The sequence below is a fragment of the Gymnodraco acuticeps genome, unplaced genomic scaffold, assembly GCF_902827175.1.
Source record: "Gymnodraco acuticeps unplaced genomic scaffold, fGymAcu1.1, whole genome shotgun sequence".
Classification (NCBI taxonomy): Eukaryota; Metazoa; Chordata; class Actinopteri; order Perciformes; family Bathydraconidae; genus Gymnodraco; species Gymnodraco acuticeps.
The window spans coordinates 1474092-1490371 of NW_022991575.1; the positions used below are offsets into that span (position 1 = coordinate 1474092).

Here is a 16280-nt window from a genome sequence, read left to right on the forward strand (position 1 = left end):
TCAAAAGGTTTCCTGAGGATTTTTTGAGGTGTTTTTTTTTTCCAGGTGTATATATTGCATTTAAATGTTAATTTTCAATACTTTAAATAAACTACATTTTAATCGCCATTGCAATTATTTAGTCAAATACACATGATGCATTTCGGTGAGGCATAAAACTAAAACGGTTGTATTATTCTTCGATAAGGCGACTTTAATGTATGCTTTATACTGACATGTCATGGTAGCTACATGCAGGGCAAAAGCAACATAACAAAGACTAGCATGTTGCCTTTCTAGGAGCTTATTAACATTAGCGTGCTAAAATCATAAATGTCAATATCCAATATATTATCTACTATAATATGACTTTTATATTTAATTGTATGAAAGACTACAATATGACTATATTTTTAGGATATTTAACGATAAGAATAATAATTATTATTTTATGACATTCCATATTATCTGTTCGTATACTATGACATGATTTTAATGACAGTATGATAGAACATTTTAATTGCATATTATATTACTTTTTTGACATACTATACTGTTTTCATGTTGTTTTATGACAGGGTTAAGGCTATAATATCTTTTTTTTATATATTTATGACATACTATAATGTGATTTTTAAATCTCGTTTTTATTTCACACTAAAATATGGCTTGTATTTTTCATGAAATACTATACTTTTGTAAAAATAATTAATTTAAATACACTTTAATGACATACTTATATGAACAAAGCATTATTGAACACAGCTTCACTGTTAAAAAAATAATTTATTGCAGCATCACATTTTAATTTTAAATACTGATAGTTTTCTCACCAATAATACATGTTTGCATCCACTTCAATCCAACAACAGCATTTAACAAGACGGTAACATCTGACGGTGACACCTGAGGGTTTTCCTCACAGCTAAGACAGTCCGAAACACACATCACTGTTCCTCTCCACCACAGGATGCTGTCAACATGAAAGGTTTCCTCTCACAGAAACCTTCTTCTCCGCACTGAACAAACACTGAATACAGCACGGTTTAGAGAGAACACTAGTCATACAGAATGGAGTTGCATCCAGCAGTTTTAAAGAGACCCTCACTGCTGTAACGGAATCATCTCTTTAAGTCACTGCAGCATTATGATGACGATATCAGAGACACACTGCACACACAAACTCTTACACACCTTGATGAAATTATGTTTTCAATTAGTTTCTAGTACAATTTGATTGTGAATCTTTTTTGTTGATAATTGAGCAGGCACATCCAAATATATCCAGTAGCTGGGAGGCTGCCCACCGTACTGAATGCATGTCAGTGACATGTAATGCTACTGTAGAGTTTAACTTGTATCTTAATCTTATCTAAAAACATTATTTTTGTAGCCCAAAGTTTTATAGTCTGTAGCAAAAGGACTCATTTCTACACCATGACAGGCAGGTACAGGAGAGCAAAACACTGCAGTTGTTTAAAGTGAGTAAACTTAAAGAGGAAGTCCACAGTTGTTTCTTCTTTTTGCACATAATCACAGATGCTTCTTGGGATATGATGTTATAACATTTCTACAGAGATTGTGTAAAGCTTGAAATTATCTCAGAACATGTGTTTTTTTTTACTGTATATCAAGATATTGTTAAATAACTTTGATTTATTTTGTAAAATGTAATATAATCAATAAACAGTTTGAAACATGGCCGTCTAGGGCTTCCGTACATTTCAAACACTCAAATAAAGTGGAACAGAAAAATAGCTTCTGGTGAATGTAACAGTATGATGTTAAATTATGTTGAGGGTGGATTTTGTCTTCCTCATTACTGCTCTTTTACTGTTTCTACAATGTGGCTACTGTGCCTCAGCTCAGCTCTTGACACCAGGCTGGGTTCTCCTATGTAACACCCTCGGTACACTGATCCAGTCTGCATGTTCTACGTCACGTGTGGCTTCAGATGGAGATGGGGCAGATGAGAATGCGATCCTCCAGCATGACGCTGAGCACAAGGAACACGAAGTACAGAGCGAACATGGTGAGGCCCAACATCCGGCTCATCTTCCAGCGACACACAGCGATGGAGATGATGACGAAGAGGAGCATGATGAAGAGCAGCACGATGGCGCAGAACAGGCCGTTGGAGCTGACGGTCACCGGCTCCCCGTTGTGTAATAGAGTGTAAATGAGCCACGGCACTGGCAGGCTGAAACCAGAGGGGACACACCGACAGGTTTCTATCCAGTTCTAGGTTCACACACTATCTGACATCTGATAGAAGTGGAAAGCACACTTAATCTCTACTTTAAAGGTCACATACTATGCTATATTTGAACGATATATTGTAGGGCCATATCTATACAAAACATGTCTCTGAAGTGTTTTGCTCAAAATACCAAACAGATCACCCATTGTAGCCATGTCTCATACCCCTCTATTTCAGCCCTGTTACTAAAGTGCTGATTCTGGGTCTGTCTACCAGCAGAAACTCAGCTAAACGCTGCAGTGATGAAACACCATATCATGTTCCAAACCACATCAAGGATTGTTTCTGAAACAGAATGGAGCTCAAACGCTTTTTGTCTCTCGCGGGTTTACCACAAGGTGAGCTTTTATATCCTGCTTTTTTCCACCTACTCTCTCCAGTACAGGTTAGCTCTGAGTGTTAGCGATGCTTGCTAATGTAAACACAGACAACATTACTTCCAAAACACGTTGCGCATTGTTTCTGATAGGTTGGGGCGGAATGTCGCCAGGAGTTCAACGTAAAGCCAGCCCACATTTGAGTAATGTCGTCATGACCGCAGCAAATCTGGATCAGCTCCGTTGTACCCCCGTTTTTAGAGATGTGGGTAAGGAGTTAGAGAGAGAGATTTGTATTTTCTGACAATTTGTGTGTCTCCTTACACACCAGGGACACATATTTATGAATAAGAGACATCAAAAAGTGCATTTTGCATAATAGGTGAACTTTAAATTGACTAATTCCATGTTATGCTACTTCATACTTCTACTCCACTCCAAGCTCACCCTATAGTGATGTCGAAGATGTTACTGCCCACTGAGCTGGACACAGCCATGTCCCCCAGCCCTTTCCGGGCCACGATCACACTGGTGATGAGGTCTGGGATGGAGGTCCCGGCTGCCAGGATGGTAAGGCCCATGATCTCCTCAGAGATGCCCACGGTCTCTCCCACCTGAAACACAAGAAACAGCGCGTCAATGCTCTCTCAAGTAAAGCAAGGTAACTCTTATTGTAAATCAAATTAAATGTTCCCTTTTACGACAAATATTACACTTTGTTTTTTCTACATATCATACAAAACAGATTTTAAATGGGTGAGCATTAGAGATGCTGGTAGCCAGATTTAGCTAAATTAAGACAGTCAGGCTAACGTTTGCCCCTTTGTTTCCTGTATTTATGCCAAGCTAAGCTTGTGCCAAGCTATATCGAACTTGCCATCTTACTGTTAAAAGCAATTAAAGCAAATGCAAGAAAGCACAAAAGCCGATTTTCTATTGTTCTTTTCCTTTAAGTCCTTGAGTTGCAGGAGTTTGCTTATTAGGTCATTGTTAAATCAAACCTCAATTTCAGCAAGTAGTTTAGAATAGTACTTACATTTATTTAACATCACAGACAGCCATCGACTGAATTGGGACTCAATTTTATCCTTTCATCCTAATTATTATAAACTGTTAGTAGTTCAGTGTTTTCTTATAAAACCGTGCTGTGTCATTAAACTGGATGAAACATTTTCTACAGTCAAAACCAACATGTCACAATGGTTTTGAGTTTCTCTAAACATGACTATGAAGGGTTAACCAACCTGATGAGCCCACCACACCATCAGGTAGGAGAAAACTCCGATCCACAGGATGGAACCAATAAACGTGACGGGAAAATACCGCCTGGACACCTGAAAATTACAAAACATGTTCAGATAAACTGACACTGAGAGCTGTATCAAGATTAAATAATAAAGTCCTTTACATGTAAAACTCGCTTTTATGTCGGTGATAAGATGTGTTTGTTTTCAAAATGGGACTGTTTATTTATTTGGCTTCCAGCTCCTCCACAAACACAAGAGCTTTGGTAATATAACCAAACACATGTCTGGAGATACGAGAACAACTGTAATGTCAGACAAAGTGGAGAAAAAAGCACAATACTCAGCTCTGAGATGTGTAAAAGTAGATATATGAGTTAGATGTGAGCAGGGGCAGATCTAGACAAATATTCATGGGGTGGCAAGAGGGTGGCAGGAGATTTTGAGGGGTGGCATCCCCTGACAGAAGTATATGCTGATTTAAATCGCAATCATATCAATCAATTAGGGGTGTAACGGTACACGTACCCGTACTGAAATTATTCGTTACGGGCCCTTCGGTTCGGTACACGTATGTACCGAACTAATATAGCGTTAAAAGTAAAACATTTAGAACATGAACAACTTTCTGGAAGTAATCTCAGGTATATATCATAGAGCGACCAAGTCATTTCATTGGACGAGAGGCATACTATGAGAGCTGGTCACAGGGATGCGTTCAAATCTAGTCAGTAATTTGAGGAACTGTCGAAATGGCGAACGCAGATAAAGTTGAGCTGAAAATCCTCCAGCATCATTGAAGCCTCCGGTTTGGGGAACATTTTGTTTTCGCAGTTACGTACAAGGATGACGGACAAAGACAGGTGGACCGAACCAAAGCTGTTTGTCGGCATTGTTCAACTAACATTGGTTACGCGGCTGGCAATACATCAAACTTGCACACTCATTTGAAAAGGCATCACCCGAACGTGAATATCACCGGTACCAAAAGAAAAAAGACTGAAGTGCAAACCCAACTCCCACTAGCATTTGAGCCTCCACCACTCGCAGAGAGTTCAGACCGAGCCAAAGCTATTAGAAACGCCAAGTATCCTTATGTTGCCATGTTAGCAAAGCGCTACCTGGCTGTATCTGCTACCTCTGTCCCTAGAGAGAGGGTGTTCTCCACAGCAGGAGACATTGTTATTGCCAGCAGATCTGCCCTTTCAGCAAGCAATGTGGACAAGTTCATCTTTCTTTAAACAACATGAAAATACAATGAAAAGCAAGTCCTAATGTCAAACTGGCTGCTTAGGTGCTAGTACAGTTCAAATACAGATTATTTCAGTTCATCAAAATGCTGCACCTTAATGTTTATTTTACTATATTTTGTATTTATTTGAATACATTAGTCACAGTTTAATAATAATTTAAAAAATATATTTAATGTTTTGTGATAATTTTTTCTGCTGTACCGAAAACGTACCGAACCGAACCGTGACCTAAAAACGAGGTACGTACCGAACCGAATAGTTTGTGAACCGTTACACCCCTACAATCAATGTTAACTTGGAAAGCCACAATATTAATATTTTAACTCAATCACATAGGTGATATTATTGTGGCACATCAGTAAAGCCTTACATATAAGGTGGCAGACGCAATTTAATGAATTTTAACTGAACAATAACTGAATGAGTTTGTCTCACTCTTAGACCAGCAGGAGTACCAAATCTATGCAGACTGCTGCAATAAGTACATTAATTAACTGTCTCATCGATGTTTGTCTGAATGAATATGATACTATTAACAATCATATTATTCCTATCAGCTGTCAATCACTGTTAATAAATAATAATAATAATAGATTTAATTTGTCAGCGTTTTTACAGGTGCTCAAAGACGCTTTACAGATATAGTGAAGAACTGTTATGATTCACATATTCATTTATTATTGAATAAACTATATTCTTTGGAGGAGTTAATGATGAATGTTCATCAAGATGCTTGCTCACCCTCCTTCAAATTTGAAAAACAAGTAATTATATCATTATTGATATACAGTTACAACCTTGACTTTACATCAGAAAGAACAAATATTAAAGAAGTGACTAACTGCATCAGTTAGGGTTAAAAAAACGTGTATTCAGCTAAAACATCGCTGCAGTTATTATCCAGTGGAAGGTCCTTACCTACTGGCCTAGTTCAATCAAAGTGGTTACTTTCTGTTGGCTGGGCAGTGTAGTTTTACACACCGTCTTATTTGACTTTCTCAGGACTTAAAACAGTTTTTTGGGAGCAGACCCCCTCAAAGAAAAAAATATATACACGCATACAAGGTCATCATCTTAACAGTTTGTTATTCTCATCGAGTCATCCGTGAGCAGAGCATCAAGTTGGCATGTCTATTACAGCTGAATGCGGCGATTACTATTTTGTTCAGCAAAACGCCTCACAAACTTATTAAGATCAACAGCTGTAGTGCGTTTTGATTCAATGCTGAGTACAGTCAAACTTGACATTCTCTTCTCTGTCATTGTAGACCGCAAATACCTCATTCCTTCAGTACTTGGGTCCGAAAGGCTTCTCGTTTTGCGCCGTCCCCCCGTTCAAGTGAATTCGCCACCAATCATATTTCCACTCTCGCGCCAGGACCGGGGGAGGGGTTACATGACGTGCATCTTGTGCTGCATTCACTTGCACTCGGACATTAGAGACTTTCTCTCATAAATGTCCGATGAGCCACAACTTTTCTTTCAAATCAAAGATGCCAACTGGGGTGGCAGCTGGGGTGGCAAGGCAATTGTTTAGGGTGGCAGTTGCCACCCCGGTAGATCCGCCCCTGGATGTGAGAGGTTGAAGATGTGGTTGCTACTCACCAGGTTGCGGACGTCGGGCAGCGTGAGCCACAGCGGGAACACGATGGGCAGCAGGAACAGGTAGGTGGCCTGCTTGCGTCTGGTGTCGGGCCACTTTAAAGACAGCGGTTCACTCTCCTCCTCTTCTTCTTCTTCCTCCTCCTTGTTTTCCTCATCATCAAGGTCATCACCTTCACTCTCATCGGAGTCTTCACTTTCCTCGTCACCACACTCATCCCCAGTGCTGCCCTGAGAGCCCTCTGACCCCCCCGCTGCCGCCTGCAGGTGAAAGGACACCAGTGAAATGTATTCGAATATTTGTGAATGCTAGTCATTATTTTTCTGCATACCTTCGACTCGTCTGGCTGGCCGGCCGTCTTTTCCCTCGTCTCTTCTTCTTTCTTTTGGGGCTGTGAGGTGGACGGCTCAGCTGCAGCTCCCTTTGGTGCTCCAGCAGCAGCAGCAGCATTAGCATCAGTGGCTAGCTCAGTTAGCTTCTGGTCAGCATCTGGAGAAAGAGGAAGAACACGCAGGGAGATATAGTTTTAAAAAAAACAACTAGCATAGTAGTTTGAATATATTATACAAGCTTCTTAAAACGAATGTTTTAAAGTAACAAAGAAACAGATCATAATAACCTCTATGAAATTATAGCATTCATTTAAGTTTAACTGAGTAGAGCTTGAACACATCGTAATGTAACTCAAAGTAACTTCTGTTAATGTTAGCAAAACAGTACCGTGCTGCTCACTAGCTGCTACAGCTAACGTTAGCTAGCTGATGCCAACATTAACATAGCACTTTAACTTCAGACCTTTGCATGGGCCCCAACATGATTATGCTGTGTGAGCCAGTATCAAGTGTGAGTGATTGGAGTGTTGGGAGCAAAACATGTTCCAGTAATGGAGTAAAAAAGGATACACACAGACAGGCAGACACACACACACAGTCCCATCTGTATGTTAATCATTAGGCTGATTGATTCAGGCTCCTTAAGGCCTCTCCAGACTCCCTGCAGCTCCACTTTGCTCTGCCCCTCAGAATCTGAAGGATCTCATTACTCCACACAAACACAACCTTCTCACCCCCGCACAGTCTTTAAAGATTCATACACCACCAATATGTTATATCAGTGCTGCACTTACAGCATTCAAACCTTTAAACAAAAAATACCACAAGAAGACACAGAAAATGCCTGATGTCTACATTTACCTTTTTAAAAAGAGAAATATCTATACATCTAATTTCTGTATATAAGATGAGATAAGATAAACTTTGATGATCGCGAATTGGGAAATGTTTTCGTTGCAGCAGCATGTAAAACAAGTAGGCTACTGCACATCATTAGAATTTATAGTGGAAAATAAACAATGTAAACATAAAGGATAAAAATGCTTTATGCTATATGCTATAAATAAACGTGTTGATTATTTATTCACCTCCTGTCAAAAGGGAAAACAAATAAAGCTTTAAATAACTCCTAAAAAATTACTTTATCTTGTTTAATAAATACAGAAAGATGTAAGGTATATGATGTTCTTAGTTACATGGTTGAAAATAATATAATTTGAGATTAGGGCTAGCTGCTAGCTATGCTACTTTCATTTCATTTCAAACCTTTATTTATCCAGGTGTATCCCATTGAGATCATTGATCTCTTTTCCAAGGGAGACCTGCTACTTTCTTTGTGCTTAGCTAGGCTAATTCACTTACCGCAATTATCTCATGAAATGAGTTGTATCTTCTTACCTGACTTCAGGCTTTAATTACAAAAGGTGTTAGTGTCCAACATTAAACTCACCTTCAGAGACGCCATGATGGGACTTGCTCTCTAATTTGCCCGTGACCGGGACTTTCAGAGGCTTTACTTTGTTCTTCACTGCAATCAAGAGAATCATTGCTCAAATACAACATGGAGGCTTTTTATATGAGATACTTTGTCCATGCCAATACTGTGCAACCAAACCAACATGCCTTACACTCCCACTCTGGCTCTTTTGTAAAAGATTGTCTCACAACATTACAGTAACTACTGGATGCAAACACAACAACATGCAACCATCTAATGTCAAATTCTCAACCAGTACGGCAGCCCGGACTGACCACAACAACAATAACAACATCCACAAACACAACAACAACAACAGCCAGTCTTACCTTTCTTCTGTACTGACCCCTCCCCTCTAACATCACCATTAAAGGAAGTCTCTGATTGGCAGAAATACATGCCATTATTAGTCTTCCACAAGTATGTGACACTTTAATAACATGCATCTACAGTAGAGATAAAATGTCCTTTTTGAAATGTATTTTTGATCAGACAATGAAATAAAGCTGGAATGGGAAATAAATGTGCTCCCACAGACTCCAAATTGTAATCCAATAAGTGTTTAACCATCTCAAAACGGGGGACAGGGTTGAACTTGAGAATGAAGAGTACAATCGCGACAGGACACACGACAGGGAACAGAACCAGGTGACGTCTAGGGGGCGCTCTTACCTCTCCTGGCTTTCCTCAGGCCCGGTGTTTTCATGGCCCCTCTAAGGGCTGCCTCTACGGATGGAAACGCACAGCAACCATTTTCACTTCTGAGCCATCGTACTTTTATTTGAAGTTGACTGCACATAGTGTCCCGTCAAACTGATGAATCTGTGCAGATGTCTAACACTCTACTTCCAACTATAGTTAGAGATTTTCTACAATTCCTTTTCCATTACAATAGAGATAGCCTGGACCATGGTTGATCGTCAGATAAAAAGCGGGGGTTTTACAAAGCATCTCTCCCTGTTTAATTTGAAAAGACCAACACACAAACCCAAGAGGACTCAAAGAGGATTTTTTGTTGCCAGACACGTCTCCAACTGACAAAACTATCCGGATGTGATATGCCTTTGATTGACCAGTTATCGACAATAAAATAAATAATCTGCATCGCCAGGGACACACGAACAGCTGTTAACGTATGGTAATGTGTGAATGTTTATTTAAATACTTAAAAGGAAAAATAAGCTTAAAGTGTGCTCATACATATATTTGTACCACTTGCTGTTAAGTCGGTCTTTTACAGGTTTTACATGTTAAAAGAGTCAGTCCAATACTAAAATGGTTAGGGTTAGGCTCCACAGAGATAAAGAGCTCGGTCTGCTAGCACGCTGGCTCTTATCCAGCTTTTATTAGCCTGTATTGAAAAGCTGATTAAGGATCAGCGGTGGCCGAGTGCTGTGAGAGCGAGGGAACAGCGGCCCGGCAGTGTGAGGACGGGCTGAAGGTCGCGAGGGTTCATCACGTTACCCTGACTGACAGGAAGGGACAGGAGGCTCAGACCAGGACAGAGCTGAGTTACTGCATAATAGTTGATCAAGCAAAGTTGATTGATAAATTAACAAACTTACATCCAGCTTCTTAGATTTGTTTCATTTTGTAACACATGATATTCATTTGATTAATTGATATAAAGCAGCATTTTTAATAAAAGTAATAACTACCTACCTACCTAGCACTATTGCATCCAGACTAACCTACCTTTCTTTTTGATCAACTCTATAATATACACATTACGACCACCAGGCTGCAGATGCTATCTTGTTACTGCAGAAACTATTGTTGGTTTGGTTGTTACCTTCTCTCAGAGGGTCCAGTGTGTGGATCATCAGCTGGAAGATGGTGCTCCTCAGCGAGGTGTTGTGGAGGGAGGCCGAGCTGCCGCCTCGCTGCAGGACGGGACGCACCTGAAAAGGCAGAAGATACACAAGTCGAATCAGGGCAAACCTTGGAACCGTAATAGCACCAATATATACACTGAAACATTTTAAGAGACCTATCCAAATGTTTCTTAAATCTCAATCTCGACTACATATATGGCAGCCATTCCATTCCAGTGTCTGTTGAATTCTAACAGAGAAATGTTGTCAGTAGTTTATAGAATAAAATAAAGAAATTGGAATTTTACTCAAGCACATACCTATAAAAAGTAAAACCATAGAAACTGATTATGCTGCAGTGGTCTCTTCATTTCTTTTTTGCAAAATACAAAATGTATTTGTAGGCTATTGCCTGCTAAAATGGATAACTACCATCATCACTCTTGGTTCACTTGATAGTTTGCAAAAGTTGCTAAAAAAAAGCACCCTTTTGTAATTCTCCAAATGATGAAGCATACAGTAGTGCTGACGTAAAAGGAAATACAATTATATAAAAAATGTTGGCTGCTTTAAGTTGTTAGCATGTCTGGCTAACATGCTAGCTAGCTACAGCAGCGTCTTGGCATTACCTCCAACGCTTAGCGAAGCAACTATAGACAACTTTGCAAGTAAAGGGGAATAGAGGTGAACTATTCATTTTCAATAACCATGTGAACAGTTTCGCAGTGATATTGTTGTAAACAGTAAGAATAAAAAGCCTACTGAGCTAGCAACAGTAACTAAAAGAGGCAGAAATAATCAAGCAGTCGATTAGCCAAAATCGTACATACACAGAGGAGCATTTCACTGAGTTAATAAAGGAGTGCAGTAAAGGGGGGATCTTGAACACTGGTAGATTGTTAATAAATGACTGAAATATATTTTATGACACGTCCTTTCAGTGCACACAAACGAAACAAATGTATTTTTTTGGTACCCTGAGTCTTTCTTTGTCCTCTTGGGGGTCTGACGGTGGTTTGTTGCCTCGAGGAGTGCTGGGAGCAGGTTCAGGTTCTCGTTTGGACACTTCTTCAGCTTTGAGTGCAGGAGGAGCAGCAGGAACAGCAGCAGGAGGAGCTGGTGGAGCTTCACTCTCCTGTAATGAAAACTTAATCAGTTAGTAGCACCTCATTCATTCAGGTTTTGTGCATGCAAATACAACATTTAGTTTGTTTCATAGTGATCGAACTGGAAACGTATTCTGCATTACATATAAAGTTGATTTTCATCTCCAAAAATCCCACATATAATGTAATCCTGATCGTGAATCCTGTTCTGAAACTCAGTAAGATTAAATCTGATTGTGTCACTGGGTATGAATCAGAAGGACTGTACAGTAATCCTATCACTCCATTATAGGAGTTTCTCGCTGTCAGCAAAATATCCCATCACCAACTTTAATCCTTAAAGTGGATCCTACTCTATAAGTTAACTGCATCCCAACATTTGAGTCAAAATCTAGTTTTGACACTTTCATTTGTTCGGCTGTTGCTTGGCTTAAATAGAGCAAACAGCAAAATAAATGTGTTTGATCCGTTTGATCAAATTACCACACAGCAAAACTGACAAAGCTCTCACTCGCTCTCAGGCTTTGTATTCTCGTTCTTTAAATCATCTCTTTTTGTGACAATTTGAGTTATCCCATCTTTAAACCTGCTCAATGTCACCTGTTCCAGAGCACATTTCTGAGGTTCCATCATATTTAGTCATAAGCCATGCACAATATGCTACATGACATTAGGCAACATGATCCCCTAAGTTTATGGGCAAATAAAAAATGTGAAAAAATAAGAATTTCTCTTGTACACTGAACAAAAATATAAACGCAACACTTTTGTTTTTGCTCCCATTTTTCATGAGATGAACTCAAAGATCTAAAACATTTTCTATATACACAAAATAACCATTTCTCTCAAATATTGTTCACAAATCTGAAAAAAATCTGTGATAGTGAGCACTTCTCCTTTGCCGAGATAATCCATCCCACCTCACAGGTGTGGCATATCAAGATGCTGATTAGACAGCATGATTATTGCACAGGTGTGCCTTAGGCTGGCCACAATAAAAGGCCACTCTGAAACGTGCAGTTTTGCTTTATTGGGGGGGCCTGGGGGGGGGTCCGAAAACCAGTCAGTATCATGGTGTTAGGGTTAGGGTAATGTTGTGAATCGAGTGGCCCGGTGGTGGTGGGGTTATGGTATGGGCACTGCATACATACGCCTGCCCATTGGACAACGAACACAGGCCACTCGATTCACAACATTACCCTAACCCTAATCCTACCCCTCACACCAGATACTGACTGGTTTTTGGACCCCCCCAATAAAGCAAAAATGCACGTTTCAGAGAGGCCTTTTATTGTGGCCAGCCTAAGGCACACCTGTGCAATAATCATGCTGTCTAATCAGCATCTTGATATGCCACACCTGTGAGGTGGGATGGATTATCTCGGCAAAGGAGAAGTGCTCACAATCACAGATTTTTTCAGATTTGTGAACAATATTTGAGAGAAATGGTTATTTTGTGTATATAGAAAATGTTTTAGATCTTTGAGTTCATCTCATGAAAAATGGGAGCAAAAACAAAAGTGTTGCGTTTATATTTTTGTTCAGTGTATTAAGGTACCTAAAAACCCAGCTTTCATCTCATCACTGACAAAGTATAAAGCAACAATTGTTGGACCTGCAGGTCGATGCTAAAACAGGCAGCAGTTTATGTGACGTCATGAAATAGATAACATGATACACTACATGGAATGTTAGTTTTATGTCAGGAGTTGTTAAAAAGGATATACGTTTATAATGGATATCAGCCTGCATGAAGACCCTGAGGAAGTCATGGCAGTGATACAATTGCTGAATTAAATGAGCTGTTGAGCAGAATAAAATCAATTCCTAGTAAATTACCTGGGAACAGATTTGCATCATATGACAATGAAGCTAGTCATATCTTTTTTTATTTATTATTTATTTTCATTTGTTGTTGGTTTTCTTATTAATTCAGGTTTTTCGCCACTGTTTATTACAGTGTCTCCGGCTGCATGAGTCATCTCTCTCAGCAACATGATGCACGTTAACTTGGGTCTTATATTCAACAGGTATCCTCTGAACAGAGATAAGACTGTGAATGCTCAGAAAGGAATGTTTTTGAATTCCAGTCATTTTGACCCATTAATGTGGCAGCATGCCTCATTACGCCCAGTGTTTTCACGGAGGGAGCGCGTACTGACGGCAGACGTGCTTCAGGCTGAATGAAGAATGTGCTGGCGATACTTGAAATGCTGAAACACATCTCTGCATGTTAATTACAGGCTCAGACATTTACTGCTTTCTGTCAGCTGCTGGAAGCCGTTTAGTCTGCAGGCCTTCTGCAAGTAAATAAGCCCATTCAAAACACATTATTACATTTTCCTTTATTCTACATCTCTACTCACTGGTAATTCGGGGCTGTGACAGAAACAGAATGACATTTAAATCACTTCCCCACTGTGACACGCTGTCTGTGACACCTGGAGTCCTTTCTGCTCAGCATCATCAAAGGATTTTGCACAAATACAGGCCATCACCTGCTCAGACCCACAAATCACTGTCCCTTTCTCACTGTATCTGAACAGGCAGCAGATCCAAATGTGGCCAGATGAAAGGGTGGAAAATATTCTGTGTACAATCGGAAGTCTGTCTGGTAGAAATTGCTCTGTGTTGTCCGCCTGTATCTTTTGTTTTATCTGTAAACAATAGTAAAATACCAAAACGAGCGATGCATTAATGCATCTTTGAATATTTGCTGATTCTCTACCATGTCTGTGGCAGCCGCAAGCCCCTTTTGAGAACATACATCTTAAAATCAGCTCATTGATATATGATTAAAGTGATTAAAAAAGCTGAATATTTAATTTGTTGTTAGGGCAATTGTTTGGGTTTTTTTCAGCGGCAGATTCATCCACCTCTGGAGTATTTGTGGCACCATTAAGGTGTGTCTGATATCTGAAAAATGTGTATGATTTGATTGCTTGGTTTATGAAATCTTAGAAAACGGTTAAAAAAAATGCCCAAAGATAATCAGTTTACTGTCACAATTTACTTGCGTCCTAGATGAGCTATAACCAGTTAATTTGTATTATTCTTTATATCTTTTTTAATAGGTTTGTAAAAAAGGTTATTTAAATGTTCTCTACCTTGATTGATCAAGTCAATTGATTAATCATGTTGTCTCTACTTTAACCAGATAATTAAAGATTCATTTAAACAACAGCCACTGTAAAATCACGAGGATTGTCACTGTAAATATTTTAGTGTAGCAGGGATTTCAATTATTGAATGTATTGTACTGAAGGAGCCAAGTTGTGGCTGTAATCAGAAATGTGGAGCTGCAGCCATTGAAAGGGGAGCTGATAATTGAATGAATAGAGCTAATAAAACCCTGATTTGATCATTAAATCAGCTTTTGTGGACGCAGACTAATAAGAACTCAGCTTGTTATTGACAACCTTGGCGTGAACACAAATCATTGTGTTGTTAAATGCATGATTTTTCATTTAATTTAACCAGAACATCCATCCAGATGTGTGACACTAACTGACCTTCTCTGGATCCTCCGCGGTCCACACCTTGACGATACTCATGTGCCTGTTGATCTGGGTCTTCACCGCGTGCTCGATCTGACTGTTGAACTTCATGAAGCTCACGTAGCTGATGTAGCCCAGCACCAGCAGCATGCTCTCCCACCACAGGATCATGTTGTCCACGAAGAACACGATGAGCATGATGAGGTCCAGGATGTAGAAGGTCACGTCTCTGAAGAGCGGCCACCAGGTCAGGTGCAGCATCTCCCGGGAGAAGATGGCGCACATGCCGATCACAAACAGGATGTTGAAGACGGCCGAGCCCACGATGGTGCCGATGCCCACGTTATTGTGGGAGATGAAGACGCCGATCAGGGAGGTGAAGAGCTCGGGGGCGGAGCCTCCAGCCGCCATGAAGGTTGCCCCCGCCACGTCTTCAGAGATCTCCAGCTTGTTGGTGATGACCTCCAGCCCGGGAACAAAGAACTCATCACAGACGATGGCTAGGGCGACAAACATGTAGATCATGCCCATGAGGTGCAGGACCACCCAGCCCTGCCGCCGCTGCTTCACTGTGAAGATGTCCATTGGAAAACCGCCCTTCCTGTGAGGGGGCTGCGCTGCGGGGTGAGGGGTGGTGGGGGGCGGTTGAGTCAGGGGAGGTTGAGGATCTACGTAGATACACTGTTGGATATCTGTTCTGTTGACAACTATCACCGGAGGAGTATTGGTGCTCTCAGGTGAGACAACCGCCTCCTCCTCCTCCTCCTTCGTCTCATTTGACCCCATCACTTCCCGAATGTTGACTTCCACAACATCATCATCACTATTCACATCTGCTCCGAGAGTGTGGTCCCTCTGGGCGGAGGCTCCAGGCTCTGATAGCCTTGCCCTCAGAGTCAGCGTGTAGACGAAGCACAGCAGCACACCTGAGAGGAAGAAGAGGAGGCGACTGCGCTTGAGTCTCCTCCTCGGGGGAGAGTGCACCTTCATTGCCCTCATGGTCTTGACTCCAAACAGGAAGTTATGTCGGATGCATTGTTATTCCTTGATGGTTTCAACTCCGTAATGTGGCGGGAAGACACCAATGGCCAATGGATAAGACACACACACACAGACAAGTGTGTTTCATCTTCTACAGCAGGCAGCTGCAACCTGTGGAAGGACTGGAAACTGAAAACAGTTGGAATCCCATCAGCATGAACATGTGTGTTATCTTATGTCCATTATGCTTGCATAGCTGCAGAGGAAAACCTACTGAAGAGAAAGAAGTGTGTGCGTGTGTGTGTTTTAAAGGGGGTTCAGACAGCCACCTGTTACTATGGATACATAATCACGCAGGCTTTTGCTACTCTTAAAAAAGGAGTGAATTGAAGACACGTTGAAAAAATAACGGAATGC

At 40.6% G+C, this 16280-nt stretch overlaps 1 protein-coding gene across 4 annotated transcripts; it reads right to left on the reverse strand.

Annotated features, from left to right (window-relative positions):
• Positions 1–745: 745 nt before the first annotated feature.
• LOC117533628 (sodium/potassium/calcium exchanger 1-like) lies at positions 746–16032 on the reverse strand. Of its 4 annotated transcripts, XM_034197481.1 has the most exons (11): positions 14898–16032; positions 11256–11414; positions 10258–10366; positions 9138–9191; positions 8795–8845; positions 8439–8516; positions 6988–7145; positions 6659–6916; positions 3801–3890; positions 3004–3170; positions 746–2179 (listed from the first exon to the last, which is right to left on the reverse strand). In XM_034197481.1, exons 1-11 carry the CDS (start codon positions 15879–15881, stop codon positions 1930–1932), a joined length of 2358 nt encoding a protein of 785 aa, XP_034053372.1. In that variant the 5' UTR covers positions 15882–16032; the 3' UTR covers positions 746–1929. The 4 variants fall into 4 exon arrangements, with proteins under 4 accessions (XP_034053372.1, XP_034053373.1, XP_034053374.1 ...); XM_034197482.1 differs by lacking the exon at positions 9138–9191; XM_034197483.1 differs by lacking the exons at positions 8795–8845; positions 9138–9191.
• Positions 16033–16280: the final 248 nt, after the last annotated feature.

Bases quoted from the DNA above. Each gene is read 5' to 3' on its own strand.
- LOC117533628 (XM_034197481.1), bottom strand. From the start codon at position 15,881: ATGAGGGCAATGAAGGTGCACTCTCCCCCGAGGAGGAGACTCAAGCGC. The intron at 9,192-10,257 runs GTAACAACCAAA...TTCCATCCGTAG, and splicing joins ACTGGACCCTCTGAGAGAAG to AGGCAGCCCTTAGAGGGGCC. The intron at 8,517-8,794 runs GTAAGACTGGCT...TCTTGATTGCAG, and splicing joins GGGGTCAGTACAGAAGAAAG to TGAAGAACAAAGTAAAGCCT.